General features: G+C 36.0%; 3 protein-coding genes across 9 annotated transcripts; 2 read left to right on the top strand and 1 right to left on the bottom strand.

Annotated features, from left to right (window-relative positions):
* The first annotated feature begins 334 nt into the window (after positions 1-334).
* LOC113713837 (probable protein phosphatase 2C 9) lies at positions 335-5,246 on the top strand. 5 transcript variants are annotated; one of them, XM_027237637.2, is made up of 6 exons: positions 335-490; positions 1,044-1,151; positions 2,256-2,495; positions 2,585-2,861; positions 4,570-4,724; positions 4,853-5,246. In XM_027237637.2, the coding sequence occupies exons 2-6, from the start codon at positions 1,113-1,115 to the stop codon at positions 4,991-4,993; spliced, it is 852 nt and encodes a 283-aa protein (XP_027093438.1). In that variant the 5' UTR covers positions 335-490; positions 1,044-1,112; the 3' UTR covers positions 4,994-5,246. The 5 variants fall into 5 exon arrangements, with proteins under 5 accessions (XP_027093438.1, XP_027093442.1, XP_027093441.1 ...); XM_027237641.2 differs by lacking the exon at positions 335-490 and adding an exon at positions 522-806 and having other exon boundaries at positions 2,256-2,548; positions 2,662-2,861; XM_027237640.2 differs by lacking the exon at positions 335-490 and adding an exon at positions 522-833 and having other exon boundaries at positions 2,256-2,548; positions 2,662-2,861.
* Positions 5,247-15,119: 9,873 nt separating this feature from the next.
* LOC113713767 (uncharacterized) lies at positions 15,120-17,685 on the top strand. 2 transcript variants are annotated; one of them, XM_027237554.2, is made up of 4 exons: positions 15,120-15,888; positions 16,735-16,827; positions 17,056-17,123; positions 17,265-17,685. In XM_027237554.2, exons 1-4 carry the CDS (start codon positions 15,265-15,267, stop codon positions 17,374-17,376), a joined length of 897 nt encoding a protein of 298 aa, XP_027093355.1. In that variant the 5' UTR covers positions 15,120-15,264; the 3' UTR covers positions 17,377-17,685. The 2 variants fall into 2 exon arrangements, with proteins under 2 accessions (XP_027093355.1, XP_071924968.1); XM_072068867.1 differs by having other exon boundaries at positions 15,120-15,837; positions 17,265-17,597.
* A 224-nt stretch (positions 17,686-17,909) lies between these two features.
* LOC113713769 (14-3-3 protein 7) lies at positions 17,910-23,891 on the bottom strand. Of its 2 annotated transcripts, none has more exons than XM_027237557.2 (8): positions 23,676-23,891; positions 23,409-23,513; positions 21,149-21,455; positions 20,437-20,524; positions 20,182-20,291; positions 19,156-19,304; positions 18,465-18,499; positions 17,910-18,190 (listed from the first exon to the last, which is right to left on the bottom strand). In XM_027237557.2, exons 2-8 carry the CDS (start codon positions 23,473-23,475, stop codon positions 18,185-18,187), a joined length of 762 nt encoding a protein of 253 aa, XP_027093358.1. In that variant the 5' UTR covers positions 23,476-23,513; positions 23,676-23,891; the 3' UTR covers positions 17,910-18,184. The 2 variants fall into 2 exon arrangements, with proteins under 2 accessions (XP_027093358.1, XP_027093357.1); XM_027237556.2 differs by having other exon boundaries at positions 23,629-23,751.
* Between the last annotated feature and the right edge of the window lie 1,287 nt (positions 23,892-25,178).

The raw sequence follows: 25,178 nt of genomic DNA, 5'->3' as shown, positions 1-25,178 counted from the left end.
ATCGACAATTACAAAAATGGGCCACAACTAGGTAATTTGCTGCGAGATTGCATCCAAATTCATTTAATTGGTTAAGATGATGTACATAATGATAATATTGGAGTACACAAAATGGTCAATCTGTACATCTACTGTTGGAGTATATACATGCGTTAAGTGAGTTTATACACATGTACGAGACACTTATTCTCGAGATTATCGAGGGCCTTGGTAAACTGATGCGGGCAAATCTGAAATTGCACCCAAGAAATTGGATAATTCTGAAACAAAAAAAATATATATATATATATACACACACAAAGATAGCGCAGCACATGTGTCAGGTCCCTGGGTTACCTCTGCCGCTTCTCATAAAACGTTAAAAATCATTCTTAAAAAGTGTCCTTCAAAAGCAAGTTTTTTGAGACTCAGCCTAAACAAACACACAACACAGAGCTGTGTAATGGCATTGGCAACAGACAGCTGAGCCCGAGACAGCAAAGTCAACAAGGTTATATGTTGTTCCACATTTGCCCCTTTTTTAATGCGTGGAAAGGGGGGAGGGCGGTTGAGAAAATAGCAAGCAAATAGTACATAAAGAGCATCCCTCGGCTGTTTCTTTCCAACTACTGCTATATATCTAGGCACAGATGAATTTGATTCCAATCACTGTTGTTATATGGGAAACACTTGTTGAGTGATTAGAAGGGTTTAAGTGTCTCCTTTTCCTTTCTTTCTGAATCCCATTCACATATTTAATTCCATTTTGCAAGTTCATAATAAGAAGAAAAAGCAACAGCTACAAAAGCTGATATGTGCTAGTACAAGTTAAGCCCCTTCACTGATTAATCTTGGTATGTTGGATGAATTATTGAAAACCCAATTGGCCAATTTGTCCGTTCACTTGGTGAATTTGCTCAAATTCATTTTCTTCTTAAATTTTTAATTTTATTGGGTTTTTTGGCTTTTTGCTACGAGGGTTCTTGTTCAGTGACTGATTCCTTGTTTTCTAATGGTGTGGACTGTTATTAAGGAGCTTTTGTGCTTTTCTTTGATGATCACAGGATTTTGTGCTGTTGCATGTTGAGAAAAACTGAAAAGATTCAATTTTTATCCAGTTGGCAGATCATTTGATGGATAAGTTTTTTTGCTTCAATGCTGGTTGTGGTCAGGTAATTTTTCCCATTCAAAACTTCTATTCAAGTTTTGTGATGGTCGTGTAATTTTGTGGATCATGCATCTGGGGAGCACTTGCCGACCTGAAATGATTTAATGACACTGTCTTCGATGGACATTGAGGGCCTTGGTATTGGTTTTTATGGAACCTTCCAAGGAGAATTTTCATTTAATCTCATGTTATGGATGAACACTGCAGGATTCGGCTACTATTTTTGTGGAGAATGTTAGTATCATTTTTTTTGGTATTTTTGGTGCTGATGGCTTAGTACAACAATATATTTCTACATTAGTTGGCTCTATAATAAAATCCAAAAAAAAAAATCATATATATGTGTGTGTGTGTGTGTGTGTGTACATTTGCAGATTTACTCTGATACATCCTGCATTCATCCACCTTCTGAGAGATCTAATTGCTCTTTCCCCGGCATGTAATTGTAGGTATATCACTAGCCGTTGTGGTTCACAGAATACTGTAAATTTTATAGTGACAACAGGTTGAATAATTTTTCTTTGATGAATTATGGAAAAAGCTGGCATGACTAGGACAATTCGGGTTTCCATGTGCTAAAGTACTCAATGGCTTCAATTAGGTTTGCCAAAAGCTTTGTTGCTCAGTTTCCTCTTACTTTTTGACTCGATACAACCATTTAGTTTAACCTAACCCCCTAAAAAAATTTTGTCATTCTTCTGTTCACAATGCCATTACCATTGCTTTTGTCGTTTTTTGTTCATGTATGCATGGAAGTTGATTTTTGATACCTATACTAGGGCTAGGCAAAGTTTCCAATTTGAGTCTGAGTATTCAAAGTTATAGCCACCTCGGTTTTGTTGCTGTGTCATCCTTATGGTCCATTCATGCATCATGATATTCAATTAAAACCAAAGTCGAAGGTATTCTTAGGTTTTCATTTGCTTTGAATGGTAAAGTTAGCAGGCCGTATTAAATACTTGTCTTTTTTTTTTTTTGTTATAACTATTGTGTTTGATCTTTTATCATCTACTTTACTTGTTCTGTATCATCATTGTTGAATCTTATTTCCTTTTTGAGTCATTCTACACTCATCTGCAGGTATGACTTATCTTTTTCTCTTCTGCAGTGTGTCAGGGGTGAGTCTTCTGGTAGTTCTGGCAAAGGAAAAAGTCGCGAGAATAAAATCAAATATGGTTTCAGCCTAGTGAAAGGCAAGGCCAGTCATCCAATGGAAGACTACCATGTTGCTAAGTTTGTGCGGATTGATGGACATGAGCTCGGGCTTTTTGCCATATTTGATGGCCATCTTGGGGATGCAGTTCCTGCATACCTGCAAAAACATTTGTTTGACAATATCTTAAAGGAAGTAAGTTGGCTGTTGACTCCGGCAGCTGTTCACATATATGGTTGTACTTTTGGGTTGGTATCTCATACTCTGGTCTCTAAATATGTTAGGGCTCATTCTGGACAGATCCTGGCGGATCAATCTCAAAAGCCTATGAGAAAACTGACCAGGAAATTCTGTCTAACAGTTCGAACTTAGGGCGAGGTGGGTCCACTGCTGTGACTGCAATTCTCATAAATGGTCAAAGATTATGGGTGGCGAATGTTGGGGATTCACGAGCTATTCTGTCTCGTGGAGGCCAGGCTATTCAGGTGACAATAGACCATGAGCCTAGTACTGAACGAGGCAGCATTGAGAACAAAGGAGGCTTCGTCTCAAACATGCCAGGTTATTTGCTTACTTATTTGTTATAGTTTTTAGCATCTTACTCACAGACAACATAATGTAATTAAGCTTAAAGCAATCTAACTCAGAAGAGCTGTTATGTGAATTTCTTCATCAATCTTGTAGTCACCGACTTGTGGAGCTGCTCAAGTCTCTTGTCCTTCCGTGGCTCTCTTTTCAAGTTATAGTGAACTTTTATATAGGTTGTTAGAAATGGAAAACCATGGGAATATCCATATAAGTTGTGGTGAATGTATCTGATGCTTTTCAGGTAATGACATACTTGAAATGTGTGTGGCATCCACCACTTTACCTGGGGTGCAGCTCTATTTTGGAACTAGGTGACACACACAGTAGTATGGTTGGGAATATTTTTAAAACTGCCCCTCATATGGTCTTAGCATATAAGAGTTATACTACGCCAGTGATTTTGGAGATAGTAATCCTTCTATCCTGGCATCTATCAGAATTGCTGGCTTTATGCGATACATAGTTCATGTCGATAATTTCCTTTTCTTTCTATGTTTACTGTACAGCCAGCATGCATAGAGCTGTTCTAATAGCTGAAGATATTTGCATTGTTTGTCTCAGCCTGATAGGCTACATCTCAGAATTTGCTACCACAACCCTTAATGGGGGCTTTGATTGTTGGGAACATCTGACCTTGTTCCTGCTGAACTGTTGATGATTTTGCTGGCACTTTCCCTTTTCAGTCATTCAAACTACAATTGGTTTGAGATTGCAGTTTGCTCCATGTGTAAAGAATGCTTTGCCTGTGTCATTCTTGCCTCCAGTATGGTATTGGAGTCATAACCATGATATGTATGGCTTACCCTTTCTTTCTTCTTCTTCCTCTCGACTTCTGAATAGCCTTGTTTTTCTGTAAGGCAGATGCAAAAAGCTAACTGTTTTTTAAGGTTTTCAGAATCTTTCATTACTGGCATTTTCTCTCTGGTTTCTTTAATTTTTGCAATCAATGCACAGATCTGCTTCAGTTTCTTTTTCCATCTATTCAAAAATACTTCCTAATTATTCTAATGCTGCAGATATGCATGCAAATTATATCTCCTCTCAAACATACTTATGCTGTCATTTCTTTGTGAGATCTAAGTTCTCTTAACACTTATTTGGGGTTGCAGAGATGTTTATCTTAACTGTGCCATTCCTTTTGTTCTTGTTATTTGCTCAAATTTGTTTGAGCTTACCAAGGATGCAAATAAGGTCAATACTCACACTTTTTACTTCCCCACCTTTCCTTCCTTACCGTACAAATGATAATCAGGCGTTTAACCTACTTCTTCTTTTCCTCTTCTTATCGTGCACTTCTCATCCCATCTTTCATCTTAATCTAGCTGTATAATTACAAGCATCTGCCTCCTTCTGTAGACTTAATATAGTCCTTAGTGCACAGGCATAAATTCATTCAGATATTGGAAATTTTCATACGCAATTATAGCATTTGCATATACTTTAAGTAGCAGCACATTGAGCACTTTTGTCGTAGCAAATCTATTCTTCCATGTTCAATCCTGCTTTATTCAGCAATTCTTGATGGCTATATTACTTTATTTCCCTATTTGGGCCTGGTGTGGATACGATCAAATTTTCTATCTTTTGGACAAAGCTAATCTGCATTATAAATGTGTTCAAATTTTCTATCTTTTGGACAAAGCTAATCTGTATTATAAATGTGTTGTGCATCTTTTCACAGGAGACGTGCCTAGGGTGAATGGACAGCTGGCCGTTTCTCGTGCTTTTGGAGATAAAAGTCTCAAATCACATTTGCGTTCAGATCCAGACATTCTCGATATGAATGTCGATGTCAACTGCGACATTCTTATCCTTGGAAGTGATGGTATCTGGAAGGTGAACGGTCTTTCATGAAGCTCATTTTGCTCTCTGTGTCATTGTGTAGAACTAACAAGTACGAAAATTTTAACTTCTGAGAAATGGTTCATTTTCCAATCTCCTGTTCTTCTTCTACATAAACACAGGTAATGACCAATCAAGAAGCAGTCGACATTGCTAGAAGACCAAAAGACCCTCAGAAAGCTGCGGAACAGTTAACTGCTGAAGCCTTGAACAGAGACAGTAAAGATGATATTTCTTGTGTTGTTGTTAGATTTAGGAAATAAGCGTTCTTGTGATGCGTTGCTCGTCCACTGCAGAATTTAGGGGAAAGAAAGCAATTGTCTTTTACATGCAAAGCCAATTTATGCACATAAACTAGATTTAGGATCTATTACTCCAGAGTGACTGACAGCTCTGGCAGTCATAGACAGGAAAATTACCCAAAAAGATTATAGGAAAAGAAGGTACAGTTATTAGGAGATTTTTGTAAATTTAATATTTTTTTTCAATTTTTTTATGACTAAATTGTTTCATTTATTTTCTTGTTCGAATAGAGTAGTTTATGTTGGTTATTACATCAATGTTTTTTTTTTTTTTTATATCCTAATCCATGAATGGTTGATGAAACCACTTATGGAAAAAGCACAAGTTCTTTCATGAATGATGGAATCCATTTCGGAAAACTTGTTACCTTTTTATGGCAAAACCAGACACTGAGCCCTGGATTGGATGTTGTGATTGAAATTGACCCAGAATTTGTTTCATAAATTAAAGTGGTCATGACAACTTCAGAATGATAACAAAGTTAGGAGCATATTGAGATACTCATAACTTAATTGGTTGGTGGTCCTTGTAAATTATTTTCTTGGCCTTTTCTGGAACCAAACCAGCAAAACTTCAGAAACATGTTTAGATATAGCATTGAAAAGTCCTTTTAGCCATGTTTTTCTTCTTTGAGCAACAAATTTTCATAATAAATTTTGTTTTAGCTTTTGTGCCCCTAGGACTCTGCACTATAAAGGTCTTGCAGTTCATAATTGTTCTTTAGCCAAAGTTTCGTACCAAAATTGCAGTGAACTAGAACTATTCAAGACACAACAAATATATGTCATACTACCGTATACTAATTCATTTGCAACTTTTGCTCATATATAAACAAACTTTAATTCGTCAAAGAAAAGAAAACAAATAATAAGTCATTTGCCATGTTTGCTCTACTTTATCCCTTTGTAATTCCCTTTTCCTTTTTTTCTTTATTTTATTTAGTTTTTTGGTCAAAGTTCTGACCCAAAAAGACTGCTCAAAAAATATTTTTTTTTGAAAGAGAAAAACCCTAAATTGGAGAGCCCAGCCACTATAAATTAGGGTTTTCGACAACAGTTGTCACAAGACTTCTCAGCCGGCTGGTATGGGAATCCTCCTCCGAAGAAACAATAGCTCTGTGCTTTTTCTTCCTCGCTGGATTAATTAGCTACACAGTTCTAAACTTGCAATCTTGATTATTACTTTGTGGGTTTTGTGTGTGTGTGTGTGTTTTTTTTTTTTGACATTAGTATTAATTTTGGTGAAAAATTGCCTCTTTTTTCGGCTACAAGGGCTGAGATCTAATGATCGATTTCTTGATGGCTTTGTTCTGGGGGCACACACTTAATCCTTTTCAAGAAGTGGGGTATTTCATAAAACCCAGATTTGTCCACACTTTCATTTTCTGGGTTCCCTCTTTTTGGAATATTTCTACTTGTATCTTTTAGGCTTTCTTAGTCCTTCTTGTGTGTGTGTGTATTTTCTGTACAGTACCAGTACCACTGATGGGCTGTTGAAATTGGGATCTTGAAACATTATGGGGAATTCGTTGTTATTATTTCTCAAGTAATTAATAGTGGTGGATTATTGTACTTGAGAAGATCACTAGTAAGCGATTATGGCAATGGTGATGAAGTACTTGAAAAAAAAAAAACACACACACACACACACACATGCATTATTATAAGGGGTTGGAACAATGGAATATGATCGCATCTTTTTCCGAAAGTTAAAAAAGGGTTTAGGAATATGGCACCTGGTTCCTGTTTCTGACTCATCAGTGATACTTCTCTATAGCTGTACGCTTTAATTGGGATAAGAATGATCATCTTAGAATCAAGTTAAATTCGAAATTCGAATGCGAGTTTGAGTGCGAATCCTTTTATCCCTTTCTGATGTAGAAGGTGAAGGCATGAAGGAGGCAACAGCAATTGACAATTACCTAGCAAATGTTAAAACATTGTGGAGGGATTGAGGACTGGCAACTGGTGAGCATGTTCCATGACGACAAATGGAGGGGGCAGATGTGAAACAGGGAGCTACTGAGTTTGTATTGCCCCTGTTCTGTTCCATGACAAAAGTTTCTGCAGAATTACCTCTACGTGATTCCAATAGGCTGAACGGGGCATACTTTATGACAGAAACATACAACAGACTGAAGTGAACACAACGAAAACTTAACAATAGACTGAACAGGGTATACCTTTTTTATGTAGCGGATATATTCAACTTTGTTTAAAATTTAGGGATAATTTCACGAACCTCCCTTGAGGTTTTTGACAATTACACAGAGCTCCCTTTAGATTTTTGTGATCTCACAAAAATCCTAAATTGCCCTTTTGTACAAAACTAAGAAAGAAAAATACAGTATACTCAATCATTTTCTTTCACACTTTGCATAAATCAACAAATCCAATCTCTAACAATCATTCAATCATAAGTTTTAAACCAAATAGCCATTCAAAAAATTTCAAATTCCATATACAATATTAATGCTTGCCAAGCAAAAAAAAAAACACACACACACACAAACCCCATTGACAACCAATTGTACCCCAAATTAAATATCAATGCTCAAATACCTTTTTAATAAAAGCTAGTCCGACCTAGAACTGCCATTATAACTCTCCTATGGTTTTAAAAATATTAATATCTCAAAAAATAGAGAATAAATTCTACCTCCATGATAAAATCATAATAAAAAAATTTCTAATCCAATGAAAGAAATCCTTATGTAATTATTGACATTTTATAAAAGATTTTCTTGACAACAAACAAAATATGACAAATTCTACATCTTTAGTTCTTCTAATTTCATCAATTTCATTATTTATTTTTGTATCGCTGCGAGTCTCTTTATTTCCTTCTAATTTGACACATAATTTGCTCTCTCTGTTGATTTTGTAATTTCAATTTGCTAATATTTACAAAATTGAAGATACGAAAAAAAGGTTATATGAATTAGAAAAGAGAACAACGAAAATAGATAAGAGACAAAAAAAATAGATTTTTTTTTAGTTTTTTAAATTTATTGCCTTAAATTTAAAATTGTCTATCAAGTGGAGGGCATTATAGGTATTTTCCTATGCCAAGGGAGGTAAGTGTAATTTTTAAACTGAGGGGAGCCGAGTGAAATTGTCAAAAACCTCAAGGGAGGTTTCTGAAATTATCCCTAAAATTTAACTAATGCTGCTATAATAAACACAAAGCCTACTTCTCCATTTCTCATTTCTTAACACGCCAAAGGAGAGACATGTAGGAGGAATATACAACTATACATGTTGTCGATTTTACATGGCAGTGTTTTTGGAAGTTTTAACAATGGCTGGATCGGACTCTTTGGATTGCAAAATCGATATTGGATAATGGGAAAGGAAATATCTGTTTCAGCCTTTTTCCTTGTTCACTCGTAGAGAAATATTAGGCCAACGAAAATGCCTAACCATCATCCTCTCTTCTTTCACTTGCCAAAAAAACAATACGGTCAAGAAGAATGAATTTGTCATTTCTGTATTGGGAAAGATAACGGTGTCAACGGTTCGAGAAAAAAGCTAAAGAAGACAATGCTTGGCTTGAACTCGAGGGGTGAAAGTGTTTGGGATCAATGGCGGGAGCAATGGCGCAGAAGATTTCCAAATTATTTGTGTAAAGCAATTAACAGAAAGTTTCACCAAATAGTTCATCATTTGTGTGTTGACGTCCAAATGTTTTTTTTTTTTTTTTAACAAATTTTAGCATGTAAGCAACATCTAAGGTTTTTGGCAATCAACCCTTCATTCAAGAGTTGAGAGTTGCATCTGGTATAGTAAGTAATTTTTTTTTTTAGTAGTTGTTAGTTCCATTTTTACATTAGAAAGAATTGTTATGGGTATTGGTATCTCTGTATCAAGCTGCTGAGGCTCAGTGTCAAGTAATTATCAAGTTGAGGGTCGCACTATCTCCAACATGTATCACTGTTCTTTTTATTATCAAGTAATTATCATTTGTGTGTTCGAGAATATAAATTCAAACATATAGGAAACACATGAAATAGATAAATTACAACATAATGGAAGGATATAGCATTGATTGTGGGTGACGACCCAATTCCACTTTACACAACCATCATGAGTTCATCATCCTATTTCAATAATTACTTAGGTCAATTCTGGAAATGCCTTTCACTCTCGACCCCATGAATGGACAACTTCTTGCCTAAGTAGTTGGTTGCATATCAGTATTTGACATAACCTTTTACTTGCTCAACGAATTAAGACACACTATTACTAGCATAACACTAGTATCAGTGTAATAAAGCACCCCGTTTGGAAGGTGAGTTTTTTTTTGTGTTTGTCTAAAATTTTACTGTAGAAGTTTTTGAAAAAAATTTTGAAGCGTGTTTTTTTTTTTGAATATTTTGAAATGTATAGTTTAAAAACTTTGAAAAGTTTTTTGATGTTACTGTAGCTAAAGTTTTTAAAAAACTTGTAGCAGACAAACTTTGCAAAAAAAACTTGGCTTCCAAACAAGGCAAGTAATCACAATACAATTCTTTAATAAAATAAGTTGTGAGCAATTTTCTGTGCAATAAAGTATACAATTGGAAAAAGCTTTATTGTACTCGCACGCCAAGTCAATCAATCACTTTCCGATGTGATAAAATATACATTCAGATTTATGAAAACAATAACAAGCTGGACTAGTAAATAAAATTTTCAGTGCGATAAAATACATGCCCAATTCATAAAGCAATAGCATGCCTAATAAGCAAATAATCACATATGTAATATAGCAATGTGGAAAGTATGTTCATCTTAAATAAGAAATTATCATTCATATGAGGCAAAAAGATGCATCATAATAATTTTTCAATACTCAAAAGCAGCAGTTATTAATTTCACTTTGTCTAATTTTACCATGAGCCTAACATAACTACTGCTGTAAATGCAGATCTGTAACCATATATTTAATATATAATAAGAAGGCTATCATATAATAACTATATGAATGTGATATTATCACTACATGACTGGACACTCACTTGAATATTCCTGGTGTTGTATAGGGTTAATCTTTTTCTAACACTATCTCTCTACTATGGCATTCCTTTCCTATCTTTTACGAAAATCTTTGCTCTTTTTTTTTCTCCTCTTTAGCTCATTTTTTGTTGCCCTCTTAGAAGTGTAGGTAAGAATTTTTAATTTTCTACGTGTGTAAATGAAGAGGGGGCTATTTATAGGGTTTCAAATCCTCTGTCCCCAAAATAGTCTCTGTCCCCTCTATTCCTTATTTGTATAGCTGCCATGTGTGTCTAGCCTTTTGTTAACTCAAACTCAAATAAAATCGATAATAATTGGTTTACAAGTTTTGTTAACCCAAATTCAAACAAATTCACCGGGCCTTGACACATTTCACTGTAGTGTATTCAGGTTTAAGTAAAATGTGTTCAGGTCACAAGTAATTTAGATCATCAGCATTTAGGACTTATTTTCATGTAATATCATCTAAGTAAATGTTATACTCAATATATTACACATAAATAAGAAAGTACCCCTATTTGAATTCAATAAAAATAGTTTCATGGCCAAATTCTTAATGGATAAAAAGTCGACTTTCCCTTCGAAAAACAAATTCCGAATTTCAACTCAAGGTTTAATTTTATGAGTCTTAATTAGTACGGTTATATGATGTGAAAGAAAAAATTCTAGAAAAATAGGGTTAGGCTAATTTAATTATAGGGAACAATTATCAGAATTCTAGCTATTTGAAATACCTAATTCTTGATGGTACTTAGTCGCCACAAACTGGTCAAACTTGGCTGCATATTGCCCCGAACCCATTGTGTAACTATAATTATCCTAGTAATATGAATTTCATTTATTGAATGTTTGTTATGTCAAGAAATCCTCTTTCAACGTTTGTTATGTCAAGAAATCGTCTTTCATGATCCCTTCTTGGGTGGTCAAACCAGTGGCCTAAGTGTGGGATGTTACATTCGATATTTGAACAACCTTAACTCGCCCATATCTGAAGCTTGCAGAAGGATTAATCCTGCCTGATTTTTCACCATTAATACGTACATATTAACCAGTGCTGTGTTGGGCCAAATGCAAAAAATTCTATGACGTTGGTTTTATAGTACATTTTTAAAGGAAGAATAAAGAGATTTAAACATAAAGAAGAGAAAAAGAGAGAATGAAACCCATATCTACCTCTTTTGACCCAATTTGGAAATCAACGCTTAATTTAGATTTACTTGAAATTATATCCTCGAAGACACGTCCTTTGAAAATTCTTTTTTAATCTCCTCAACTTTAATGATTGATGTTACAAAAAAAAAAAAAAAAATTAGCTTGAAAATTCATCAAAAAAAAAATTAATTAATTTTTTTTTTTTTTGTAAATCGATTTGGAGTTGCATGCTAATTGACTCAATGCATCATAGTACAGAAGATATTAGAATTGCCACACAAGATAAAGGGAAATGTCAATCACATTCCTTGCATGGTTTTCGAGTCTTAAAGTTTTGTTGACAAAGTTGATCACTTAATAAAAGGTGTGATCATGGTGTCAAACCAAGACCAGCATGTGTAGAAACAGAAGAATCTGTACACATAGATCTATACAATGTAAAGATACCTTCTTATATCCAATTTGTAAAGGTAATTGGTGCTATTAACCTCTCAATAATATCTAAACCGAAAATGACAAATTAAGGTTGTTTATGTAGTACTTATTGTAGGAAAAGTAGCCAAAAATTTTGAGTTGTGCTTAATAGCAATATCCTAAGAAACTATTTCAAAAGGTTGAAATGTTTCCCCAACATTAAATAAGCATTTTTCTTATTATAAACAAGAAGGATCAGAAGGATAAGAGATAAATTCCGATAACACAAAAGAAACGTGCTTATTGTGAATGTGCTTAACTTTTGTAACTGATGAGATAAGAACTTATTTTCTTGGTGGAAAGAGTCAAACTTTATCCTGATTTATAAAACTTAAAAGAAAAGTAAATTTTACTTTTTGCTTGCAGTAACCGTGTTTAACCCATGCGCAGGGGTGCAAATCCGTTAATTTGTATTGAAACGGCCCAACTTAACTTCCCTCTCTCATGCGCATGAATCCACATTAGTTACCAATCTAATATAAACCTAATAAAAGACTAAACATTATAAAGTGATGAGAAGTCACTTTGATTTTCCAACGTGGGACAAGATGTTTTAAAATATTCTTTTATTTACAACACTTATTTCTTTGGCCTGGGAATACATCCTTCCTTTATGCTAGGGTGATTATTAAAACAATTCTTTTTTTTTTATTTTATACATAATCCTCCCAAAGCTAGTCCAACACGTTGGGGTCATTCAAAAGAAGAGATTTTGCATATCTAAGTAGTGACTTCAATGTCGCTACTTTTAATCAGCAACTTTGAAGTCGATCGCTAGTCCATGTGGAAATTTTTACACTAAAGTGGTGCGATGGTGTTTGACAATAATTAAGCCACACATAAAATACGTTTCTAAATTAAAGATGCAATGTAGGATAGTTCAATAATTTAGTGAGAAAGAACCCAAAATTTATAAGTATATATATTATCAAAGTTACCTTTTCTTTGGTTCGTGTTGCTAGGGAAAAAAAAAACTATTTAACTTCAGCCATGGGAAAAAAGGAATAATAGTTTCCAAGGATTTGATTGTGGAGCTCTATATCTATTTGTGATGCCAGGAAAAAAAATGTGAAGTCCACTTCAGCCAAGAAAAACAGGAAAAAAAGTTTCAAAACTAAAGAATAATGATTACGGAACTCAATTTGTATTTGTTAACTTTCTTTTCTTTGACTGGTAAAATAAGAATTTTATTTGTAAACCTACCTGTTCAGTTGTGCTGTTGTATAATACGAGTTCTCTATATTTTCTACCTTTCTAATTTGGAGTTTACACATTCGGAAAACGTATCCATCAGGTTTGATCCTTCAACCAAAAAACCACCACAGGTTACAATTCCCAAGTAGTATCTATTTTCTCCTCCGATCATTCATCAATTTTTGCACAATTAATTCCAAGAGACAAGTATGCAACTGTTCTCCTTCCCTTTCCATGACAATTACTCTTTTTTTTTCCCGGACACGATAAACTCTACTCTAGACCACTCCTACTCTTTATCAGGGGAGAGGGTTTTAAAAAGGTCCAAGGGAAATTCGAAGAGAATTGAATCACTATCAACCTAGACAGGCGCGCTACGCATCTACTGACGAAATTTTCAGAAAAGTCTAGATTTTTAAAATGCAAGCTACGAGAAAACAGAAATACATGCATTTCAACTCACTAGCGTGACTAGAAGTAAATGCTCTTTATCAGTTTTATGTTCTGTACAACATTCTTGAATAAAGATTTCGTTTTTCCCTTTCATTTGCCTTTTGTTCCAACATTGCGTAATTAATTTTTAACTTGTAGATATTGTGTCATGGACTTTCATGCTTTGCATCATCCACATCATGATTTGAGTTGGGGGACTTGGGACATGAACAATCACTAAAGATATTATTGATCATTTGATGGACAAGATCAGTAAAAAAAATACGAGTTTCAATATCGTGTCTACAATCGAGATTAACAGATATAAATATTCCTCGAAATGACACATTTAGGTATTAATTACATGCATACATTCGGATCTAAATACATGCCATATGAGTAAAATTTTGAAGTTCAGCCACTAAACTTTGAGATTTCATGCATGAGGATGAGGCTGCAAAAGTGAGGAATGGGACTCTTTTTTTTTCCCATTTTTCCAAGGTCACAAGACAACTGATATTGTGTCTCCATCTAGTATTTTACGATCGCGAATGGAGCAACCAAGAAGGTGTACTATGTGTTATTGGTGTAATTTTTTACCTAACTTGATATATATATATATTATCAGTGTATATAGTGTCATTTTTACATTTATGATACATGTACAAATTTTAAATTTTAAATTTCAATTTTACTTATATGATAATACATCATACATCCGTATACTCTGTCAATCTATACCATAAGGAAAAATTGCCGAAACTTTTTTGAGGTTTTGACACTAGAACTTACCTCATCTGTAATTTAAGAAATAGTATTGACCTCCTTTGAACTTACTAATTCTGTTGCATGCCGAGTATTGACACTAGCACTCACTTACTAATTCAGTCCAAACTAAAAAAAATGTCATTAAAATATTATTTTAAGAAATGAGATGAGAAATTTGTACCAGATTTGTCCTTTGTGCTGCATACCGAGTAATATTAGTAAAGGAATGACAAAACATCACAAAACAATTAACAATTAATAAACTTTAGGTGGTGTAAGTGCAAACCCTTTTAGTTCACATAAAATAGCTGAAGCATCATGAACTAAGTAATACTAGCTAGTTTAAAACGGCTAGATTTGAAGGTTATTGCAACAGTTGATAAAGGATAAACTTGATACATAAAATTCTCTATTAGCAATATGTGTGACTGTTTGTAGAGGTAACATAGCTACTCTCATTGACTTTAGTTTCACAGCTTGAAATGAAGTGTTGCAGCAAAGAGAATGGCTTCTTCAAGCCATAGGGGAGGATCATGGAACTCCCCAACATCTTTCACAATTAAGAACAAATATTGCAGCTGCAATCGAAAGGCAATATTGAAGATTTCGAGGAGTGAAAACAATCTCAAAAAGTTATATTTTTGTTTTACAACATGGTAGAACTCACAGATAGTTTAATTAGTTACTTAATTTGTTGACAAGAAATAGGTTTCTTTTGCAAAATTCGTTCATTAGGTTTCTCTAATAGGCCCTAATTTCCTCATAGGGGTGGTGAGTGCCAGTATCAGAAACCTCATGGGAGGTTTCTACAATTATCCCATACAATAAAGATCAACAGTAGTATTATTTTGGTTTGTTCTGTATGGCAATTAAATTAAATGGGGCATCTGTCCCCAGTCTTGTGGAAAAATTGCAAAAAAGTCTTGTTGAAAACTCTATACCTTCCTTCAGCTTTTACTTTTGACCTTTGTCCCCATCTTCACCACACAATGACACAATCCTTATTCCTTGCACCTATTGCCAGAAAAAAAGTTAAAGAACATCCTATAAAACTAGCTTCGAAGTTCAAACATCTCTTCCTATGTTATTTTGTCGTTAACCACTTCGAATGAACATCTTTGCTTGATACCCCTTAAAAACACTCGAACACACACACAATAACATGTCCATGTGCGTGTGAAAATTTTCAAGAAAAGTTAGCAGTTAAGTTAGTGATGCCCAAGTGCTTTAACTTGACAGCATCAGCTGGGGGGTGCTTTAGATCCGCCTTCAGCTGCTCGGGTCTCCGATCAACCATCACCGACCTCGGTGACGGCACCACCATCCACTGCTGGGTCCCAAAATCCCCCAAGCCCACCAAACCCAACGTAGTCCTCATCCACGGCTTCGGAGCCGACGCCGTCTGGCAATGGTTCGAGGCCGTCAAAATCCTGACGCCCCATTTCAACGTCTACGTGCCGGACCTGGTGTTTTTCGGGGAGTCACACACGACCCGGCCGGACCGGTCTGAGGCGTTCCAGGCTCAGTGTGTGAAGCGAGTGATGGAGGCTAAGTCGGTGGAGAAAATGAGGCTGGTGGGGATGAGTTACGGTGGGTTCGTGGCGTACAGTATGGCGCTGCAGTTTGAGGATTGTGTGGAGAAGGTGGTGATAATATGCTCCCCGGTGTGTTTGGAGGAGAGGGATATTAGAGATGGGATGTTTCCGGTGAATAACGTGGACGACGCCGCCTCCATTCTGTTGCCGCAGACGCCGGAGGCTTTCAGGAAATTGCTGCGTTATACTTTTGTTAAGCCACCTAAACCACTGCCTTCTTGCTTGATTAACGACTTCCTTCAAGTCAGTAATTTTACATTTTTGTCACGCTTGCCGTACCAAAAAGAAAGGAAAAGAAAAAATCATTTATATTTATCTCTTGCATAGATTTTTAGTTTGGCAATAATATCTATATAGTAGTATATTCCAACCACTAATTTGTTGTTGCTATTATTATTATATTTACATTTGTCTGTCTTGATTGTTTTATCTATCTTGTCGAAAGATGATTGCTCCAATTTCCACATATAGGATAGGATAGGATGGTTCAAGGACTACAAGGAACCACCAGCCCAAAGGCCGGTGGCCACCACCACCCGCCAAAATGTCACATTTAAGTGGTTTGCTTAAAAAAAATTCAGACGGGTGTGTTGTCCATCCGTCTGGTCTGGTGGGGTCTAGTTCCCTCTGGATTATTCCTGGACCTCCTTAGATCCGCCCCTCCCCCTTAGTGTAGAATAGATTAAGTTATACAACAGATGTCGTGTCCGAAAAAAAAAAAAGGACTACAAGGGCTTTTCTAAATTTTCATTTTTCTCTTCTATGGGGATGCCATGGGGAGATAAAAAAGTGATCCCATTTCTCTTCTACTATTCTATTTCTAAAGTGTCTGGATGTCTCCTCAGGACCATCGGGTCACGTCTCAATAATGCAATTGTCTTTCTGCTGTGAGTTCTATGATGGGTGGGTGGTGCTGCTTTCTTGTCTCTTTTCAGCTAGGAAAATTAAGCCCTACAAGAATTATAATAAAACACGTGGTGAAACCACTGACAAAATACTATATATGATTTGTCCATTTAGCGTCAGAATTCTCTAAGATGCATTATTGATTTAACAAAAACATTTGTTGGTGGCGTTGTGATGGGGCAGGAGATGTGCTTAGACTTTGTGGAGGAGAAGAGAGATTTGCTCCGCGCTATCCCCTTAGATAAGAAACTTGCAGACCTTCCAAAGATCCCTCAGGTACATAACTACTTCCTAACTATTTGGATTGATCTTTTCTACACAGCTCAGCGTAATAGTTGTAATTACACGTGCAATTCGAAATTCAAGTTACTTGTATTAAAAGGGATTTTGCTAGTTCATCTATCATGATAGGAATGCATACATAAATCAAAAGACTGCATGAGTTAGAAAAGTTATGGCATGCTGTTAGTGAATACAGTAATGCTACTCGGAATTTTGTTGCAGCCAACTTTGATCCTATGGGGAGATAAAGATCAGGTTTTTCCAGTAGAACTGGCTCGCAGATTGAAAGGGTATGATCTCCTTTCCCTCTTGCTTGTTGCAATTCATTTGCTTTCTTTTGGCAGTGCATTTAGGAATATTGATGAGTTTTTAAGGAGTGAAAGAATGGCTCAATTTTGCAATGACGAATTATATGATCATGATTTGTGCAGACACTTGGGAGAGAATGCTGAGCTGATAATCCTTGAAGGAACAGGGCATGCATGTGCTTTTGAAAAATCTAAGCAGTTGGGCAAGCACTTGAAAAAATTTCTCCTAGGCTGAAACAACCAACGCAGTTTATGCATTTTATTCTTTCCTCTTCAACGTAAAAGAAGCAAATTTGACGTTCAAACTCATTTTTTGAGGCTAGAAACGTCAAGTAAAATGCTCTAATCTATTGAATTCCTACCTCCATTTTGTTTCCCAGAATAAATAACTGACAGCTATGGTTGATAGGATAGCTCTTTCAGCAATATCCCATTCATGGTTGTCTCTTTAATCAAGCTACTGCAGATCTTACAAATTCCACTTGTGGAGTGGAAGGGAGACGGGGAAGATGAATCATATTCATGCAGGACATTTCTTCCTTTATTTTTGTTAGTGACTTCTAATCAACTACTACCATTTCAAAGATACCACAACACATCCTAAATTATCTAAGCAAAAATAAACTACTGTGACCTGAAGATAAAGATAAAATCTAAGCAAGGAAGGGAGTGCTAAGACATTTCGCCTTCTACGAAAGGCCAAACGCCACCACCCGGTCCAAAATGGCCTAGGAAAGGCTGTGCTAAGACAAGTTTTATACCGGAAGAGAGTGCAAAATCACACGAAATTCATTGCTTCCCTGAAAGTATATGCTTCAGAAGCACAAGAGAAATAGGGACTAAAACTGTGAGGATAATTGAAAAATCACATCACAACCACAATGATCTCTACATCAAGAAGCAACAACAATGGTTTGGAAATGGACAACGTACAAGCCAATTGTCATTAACCTAGGTATCTTTCATCCATAAGACCTTTCGCATGATAGCAGCTCTCGGGGGCAGGAGGTTCACTTCGTCAAAGAATCATTCGTCTATATCAGTTAGCTCTGGAAAATTAGAGAAATTGATGGTTAGAGAAACGCATAAAGTACATGGCAAATGCAAAAGGATAACAGCCTACGCTAAAGCTGACATTTTGGCTTCAACCACACTTTGGTTGGTGAAATGCTTCCACTTTGTTACACAAGCCAATTGTGCATATACCACAGATTATTGTGCCCATTAGATGTGACAGTTTAGAAATTCATATCATAACATTACGTTTTGCATTGAATTCTTTCTAAATCAGGGTTGAATTAATCACTTCCTAGAGCATCTTACCTCACCGTGGGGCTCATCACCTTTGGAATGCTCGCCTGCCAAATAAAAGCACAAGTTAGGATATACTTCAGGTCTCCAACATCAGGCATTCATTGAGATGGCAATTATTACAAATTATTGGGCAGTACTATGTTTGACTGTTCATACTCTCTCTCTCTCTCTCTCTCTCAGGTAAAAAGTACACACAATCTTATTACTATATATTTCTGAGCACATACACACTTCTTAATTTCCCAACCACCTTTCACCTGCAGTTTTCTTCTTGTAAAAGTTGTAAGGGCTGGTGCGCCATTGAACCATGAGTAAATTTCCCATTTTACTATTCCAAGCCTAGTCCAACATTACTCGAGCAACCTAAAACCAACTCCTATCATTATGAGAAGCAGCCATAGTGTGTTGTTATAGTAATATCTAACCCAATTTACATGTATTACTTCAAATAGCTGGGCTGATGGAAAGATTATAGGTTCATCAAGTATAAAGGAATGCAGCTAAAACAAAAGATTCTCCGCCACTGTTCTCCTTCCCTCTTTGTTGTTCTAATAAATTAAATGGAGCAGAAAGCCACTTCCAACACCTTCTCAGTGCAAGTATTTTTTCCATTTCTTTAAGCAAAGTAACAAACAAACAAAAACACACAGGAAACAGAATGATTAAGTGAAAAGAGGATTCCATCCCTTTCTCAACTTACCTCCCTCTTCTGGAAGATCTGAGGTCCATAATGTTAGATTATCCCTAAGAAGCTGCATGATTAGGGTGCTGTCTTTATAGGACTCTTCATTGAGGCTATCCAGTTCTGCAATAGCTTCATCAAATGCTTGTTTTGCAAGGTGGCAAGCCCTGGTGGAAGATAGATCATGCTTTACAATCATACAAAACAACCAACAAGATATAACTGCCAGACTAATGAAGGCGACTTAGCTTGTGCATCTCCCAAAAAGTAACACTAAGCTATAGATGAAAATAACTTGTGAAGCTGAAAACTTAAAACTGATTCATGACAAATCACTATGAGACAACTACATTCTGCACTGTAATTGTATATTTGCTTATTTGCATGTCCAATGATCAATTGCATTAAGCGTGAATTTTGGAAAACCAAAAAGAGATGCAAGTTATTTACTGCATATACTAGCTAAAGCTTTACATGTAGTGATATGAGATAACTAAATCAACAACTGCAAGTGTTGCTGGGCCAACGGTTCATGCACAACCTAAAATGTTGTGAAATTTAATGAGTAATAAAGGAGTTTCTTTAGGTACTCTTTGATGGTCAAGATCGCAACCTTCTTTAGGAATAATAATTATCATCCATTTCCAAAAAACTCTAGCCTCATTCCAATTACATTCACTTCATTTCTTCAGTACATCGGTTCAATTTCCTTTTTTGGTGGTTGACCCAAGCAAATATCTATTGGACATGTTGCACATCAAGTTTAACGTAAAATAATTGATCCAATCTGAAAAGACCACTTTGAAAAGGGAAGCTGTGCATGAAAAGTAGAACATTCAATTCTCAGATTCAGCTAAACTTGGTGAACCAAATCCTTCAAGTGAGAACTTCTATTCATGTAAAATATGATTGCTTTCAGGATGTTTTGTTCTTTTTCCGGATAAACATATGCACACAAACATGCACATGTATGCATGCACAAACAAGCATACACGGGTGCATGCACAGACACAGAGACAAGTAGAGATAAGAGAGTTGTCAAACCTCTCAGGGGAGTTCAAGATCTCATAGTAAAATACAGAGAAATTCAGCGCTAGGCCAAGTCTAATTGGATGAGTAGGTGGAAGATCTGAGTTTGCAGAAGCAGTGGCAGCCTGTTACATGGAAAAGGTTTAAAACCATATATATCTGGAAAATATATGACACAGAAAATATGGGAGACTCGTGCCAAGTATGAACACAAAGAGATTTCATGAGGTAAAACTTCTACTCTAGAAAAGAGATTTAATTTCAGAATACCTCATAGGCTTTGAGGGACTGATCCGCTGCCTCCTTACGATTTTCCCCTGCTTTGAACTCAGCCAAGTAACGGTAATAATCTCCCTTCCTGGAGAAGAAAGTCATATAAGAAGGTAAACAGAAGATAGCCAATAAAAAAAATCATAATACTTAGTTACAAGTTTGTACACAAACCCAAAGCATTTTTAGAGGATATCGTAAACAGGAGGGAAATAATGACAAATTCTAAAAACCAAAGCATCACCTAGATGATAACAGACACCTCTCAAACTAAGATGAGTTTTGGAAAAGTGAGGGAACCACTACTCCTAGAGTAAACAACTTCTATCCTAAACAACAAAATTAAGTGAGAAATCTAGCACAAGGTTGAAATTCGTAAAGGACATAGTCAAATTAAAGAAACCACAATGACCTTAGACAGCATACTGTAATTAATTGCTCCTGACAATGAGATTGAACCTTTGAGAATAATGAAACCAGATTAACACACTTGAACCCCTCCAAAACATACCACAAATGCGTACAAAAGAAGGCTGAATTTTAGTATTTTTCTGTCCAGCCCACTAAATCCCACCACCAGGGCAAGCCCAAACAAAAAGATATAAACGTTCAGTTTATAAGATGTGTGTTCTTCTGCATTGTTGGAGGAGGAATTATGTGATGGCAAGAGGAGATTGAAAGGAATGAGACTTCAGAAAAAGTAACAACTCACATCTTATAGTAGAAGACAGTTGATTCTCCTGTAGAGGAAGATGGAAGAAGATGTTCATCTATTACTGCCAATATATCATTGCATATCTTCATAAGCTCATCTTCTACCCCCTGTCTGTAACCCTTTATCCTTTTCACATTCTGGTCATGTCCCTTGCCCTCCTCTTTCTGTTCAATGGAAGATAATATCCTCCAGGATGCCCGTCTTGCACCAATAACATTCTTATACCCCACCGATACCAAGTTCCTTTCCTCAACTGTCAGCTCGACATCCAGTTTAGCAACTTTCTTCATTGCTTCAACCATCTCTGGAACAATAAGAGAATAATGAGAACAAATTCTAAACAAAAGGGGGAAAAAAACCATATAAGAACTGTGAGAATTGAAATTCTTGTCACTTGACAGGGTAATGGTGTGGCTCATAGAGAAATATGATAAAGAACAATATAAAAGGCATATTAAGATACAAGCCACTCATACAGCTGAAAAGATACAATTGTCCAGAAATTTTACTGCTAGGCTTATCCTGGAACATGCCTTGACAAGGCAGTCAAAAACTGAAAAACAAGAAGCAAAGCATAACAATACAAGGAGAAGGAAAAACTAGAGACTGTCTTCATGTTTTAGCACAGACCTGCTGCGTATTTGTTCTCTTTATTACCTGCTCTCTTACTTTACCTTTTTTTGTTTGGAACATGAACAAAGATCACTAGGATTGCCCGAGTGAAGTAGAAACCAAGTAATGAATTTCTTAACTTCAAAACCTTTGAGTTTCAAGTATGATTTAGTTAGTTCTATTCTTCATTAGTTAGGCCATATCAAAGATGATGAGTAAACCTAAGTTATATCTTCTCCAAGGATCAAATGGCGAATTGGATGTAGTAGGTTCAATATCAACATCATTTCCCTCATGCAGACCAACAACAATTGTCAAGTTTACCATGATCTCACAAACCTAGCAAGAACCTGGCAAAACCAAAACTTGTTCAAGTTCAGAATTCATTTGTCATGGAGAACTTTATGACCTCATGAAGCTCCTATTCTGCCCCAATTTGGGGCCAAATAAAAGAAAAATGCTTTAAGCAGCAGTTATAAAGAGAGACTGGTAACCATATTGTCAAGATGTGCTTGCTATGGACTAGAACTGCCCTTTTAATTTGCAAGCCATCAGAGTGACAAAAAAAAACAGGACCAATAGCCTTTGGGTTGTGGCAGTCAGATTCAAGCAATTGGATAACATCCAGCCCCTTTGAACTAGAACCCTATTGAGGGCCAACTAGATCAAGACCAATTGGGAACCACAGGTATGTAAAGAATCCCGCAAGCAACCATGAAACTTTCTACTGGAAAGTCTAATATCGACTATAATAAATTCAAATAAGTCAAAGAAACATGTCCATTTACATACTTCTCTTGATTATATCTTGTAGTAGTAACCACAAAAGGATCGTCATGTAAATGTAAGCCAATTTCAAATGTGGAGTTTAGTCTTACTTATAGTCCTGGCTACACAACCACCTCAATGTAAAACACATCTTGCTCTTTCAAAATTCAATATTAGAACTTTCCAACTAAAATTGAGTACAAACAGATAAATGCCAAAGCATTGTATGATCCACAAAAAAACTCTAATAAGCAACGACAAAATTAAGTCCGTTTAAGCACTCAATCAATAATCAAATCCTCATCTTTCTAACTTGGATATCTTGTCGCTTCACAAGCTACCAAAAGAATCAACACATCATAAGAGTTTGTACAAGAATTCACAGCATTTTATTACAAACTTCTCTTCAAGATTATTTTCGCTAGCCACAGCATGGAAAAATATACTGGAAATCAACGTAAAAAATGTGTTTTGCCAACAAAATTTTTCTTTTTTTGTTCAACAAGTTTAGCACTTCCTTTAGTCCTCCAAATTTATATATGTAAAACATTCAATTTTTTTCCAATTTAAAGTACAAATTCAGCATTCCAATCCCCACTCCCAACACCCCGACCCCCCCCCCCCCCCCTTCCCAAAAAAAAAGCATGTTGGTAACAAAAAGCTGAACTAAAAGTTCATGTCATCTATAAATTCTGATGAATACCTTCATCCAAACAGTACTAAAATTTCAGCACCAAAATCTATAAAGCTCGGGATTTTGCCATACAACACCACAATCTAACCAAAACCCACCTTCTATCTTCAATCTCTACTTCCCAAAAGAAAAGATTTACACAAAAAGAAATTGAAAAAAAAAATTCAAAGAAAGAATTAATACCATCATATCTTTCTGCTTGCTCAGCAAGCCTAGCCAAGTAAACTTGCTTCTCCCTTTCCTTCTCCATCACTCTCCCTTCAGTCCCTCCTCTCAGCAATCTTCCTCCTTATGAGTTATGACAAACAACAACAATGATTATTGATTATATCCCCTTCCTTTTTAGGACCCAAAAAATCAAAGACAGAAGAAAAGGGCAAAAAAAAAAAAAAGATTTGTTTACAGTTTTTGAGGCGCGGGGCAGGTGGGCCCATTGGAAATGATAAGTACCTTTTGTTGTTGTTGCAGGTGTTGGTGCGGGATTAGTGGGTACGATGGACGGTTAAAACTCTTTGTATTGAGGTGTCTGAACCTCCGAAGCTTCTATGGTGGAATCTGGACCACAGGTGTTGGAATCTAAGGAGAAAACTGGCCGTTGGATTTAGTTTGCGGAAGACGATGATGTTTTACTGCTGGTTGGAGTGGAGGGGCTGTCACATGTCGGTCACATGGGGACCGGAATTGCCTACAATTACAGACCGCTGTCATATCCTTTGTTAGATCAGGTTCATTTTTTCCCCTACTCTATATGTTTTTTTTTTTTTTTACAATTTAGTCACAAATTGAGTTATTTTCTTGGTCTATTTGGGAAAAAGGAACAATTGACTGCTAAAATTGCACCGTTTACAATTAAAGAAGTTAAAAGGAATATTATGAAGTTAGGGGAAGAAAGCATTTTCATCTAAATAACTGGCAATAGTTCTAGAAAGTCTGAGAGGAATTACAATAATAAAAAAAAAAAGGAAAAGAACGTCCGAAGTATTTTTGTGAGTATTAATATCAAGTCGTCCTAAAAATTAATATGCAGTTTTTATTTTTATACATAAAGAAATAATGATTTTTTCTTTTGCAAAAACAAATACACAGTTTTTTTTTTTATGGTGCTTCGTCGTAACAAAATACAAGTAATCTTTGAATAGAAGGATTATTATGTATATGATAAAAAATGAATTCACGGGTACATGGATAACGTGTGTGTACACAAGGAGCCCGAGATGAGGTTGAATTTGGGATTTCATGATTGATTGATTGGTGGGAACACAGAATACTAGTGGAATAGTAAAAGATTCCCTTAAACTATTTTTTTTTTTTTTGTTTTCAGTTAGGGGTATCCGGACCTACATCCGACTAGTCCTCTAATCCTGAGGAGAGCGGGTTCCACCGATCCCCAGGAAGATACCCCAGGCTGTCCAGCTGCGGAATCGAAATCAGGACCGGCGCCTTAACTAAGAACGCGAAGCCCAGCCGAGCAACCCGTGGAGGCCCCTTAAACTATTTTGTTGATATGTCCATTTGAACCTTTCACTGTCGAGCCTTCCATTTTAGTCATCGAGGTCACGTAGCAGCAGCGGCTGTTCTTGTTCCTTCTCCAACTCTTACTTTACTTTGGAGTTTGGAGAAGAGATTTTTTCTTTTGGATCCTTTCCTATAAACCTAAACAAAGATCGAGGCTCATTCCGATTGTGGCTGTAGCAATTTTCCAGGGCTGAGAAATCGTTAGCCATGCCATAAGATGGTGCACAAATTCATTTTGATCTCCCTCTGTTTTTTGTCGTATTAATGGAAAAAGGGAAAGAAAGAACAGACATTTTGACTTTTTTTTTTTGTTCAAAAAAAGGAGAAGAATCAATCCAAATTTTTGATATATTAATTATACAAGAGAGGCAAGTACTTTCATCTAAAATCTTTCAACATGCTAAGTTGATTTTACTATAAAGTGCATAAATAATAACT

Source organism: Coffea arabica, chromosome 10c (assembly GCF_036785885.1).
Source record: "Coffea arabica cultivar ET-39 chromosome 10c, Coffea Arabica ET-39 HiFi, whole genome shotgun sequence".
NCBI lineage: Eukaryota > Viridiplantae > Streptophyta > Magnoliopsida > Gentianales > Rubiaceae > Coffea > Coffea arabica.
This window is presented reverse-complemented; position numbering and strand designations above follow the sequence as displayed.

Bases quoted from the DNA above. Each gene is read 5' to 3' on its own strand.
- LOC113713767 (XM_027237554.2), top strand. From the start codon at position 15,265: ATGCCCAAGTGCTTTAACTTGACAGCATCAGCTGGGGGGTGCTTTAGA. The intron at 16,828-17,055 runs GTACATAACTAC...ATTTTGTTGCAG, and splicing joins ACCTTCCAAAGATCCCTCAG to CCAACTTTGATCCTATGGGG. The intron at 17,124-17,264 runs GTATGATCTCCT...TGATTTGTGCAG, and splicing joins CTGGCTCGCAGATTGAAAGG to ACACTTGGGAGAGAATGCTG.
- LOC113713769 (XM_027237557.2), bottom strand. From the start codon at position 23,475: ATGGAGAAGGAAAGGGAGAAGCAAGTTTACTTGGCTAGGCTTGCTGAG. The intron at 20,292-20,436 runs GTATTCTGAAAT...TCCATGTAACAG, and splicing joins AGTCCCTCAAAGCCTATGAG to GCTGCCACTGCTTCTGCAAA. The intron at 18,500-19,155 runs GTAAGTTGAGAA...TTTATTTGGCAG, and splicing joins AGATCTTCCAGAAGAGGGAG to GCGAGCATTCCAAAGGTGAT.
- LOC113713837 (XM_027237637.2), top strand. From the start codon at position 1,113: ATGGATAAGTTTTTTTGCTTCAATGCTGGTTGTGGTCAG. The intron at 2,496-2,584 runs GTAAGTTGGCTG...TAAATATGTTAG, and splicing joins TTGACAATATCTTAAAGGAA to GGCTCATTCTGGACAGATCC. The intron at 4,725-4,852 runs GTGAACGGTCTT...ACATAAACACAG, and splicing joins GAAGTGATGGTATCTGGAAG to GTAATGACCAATCAAGAAGC.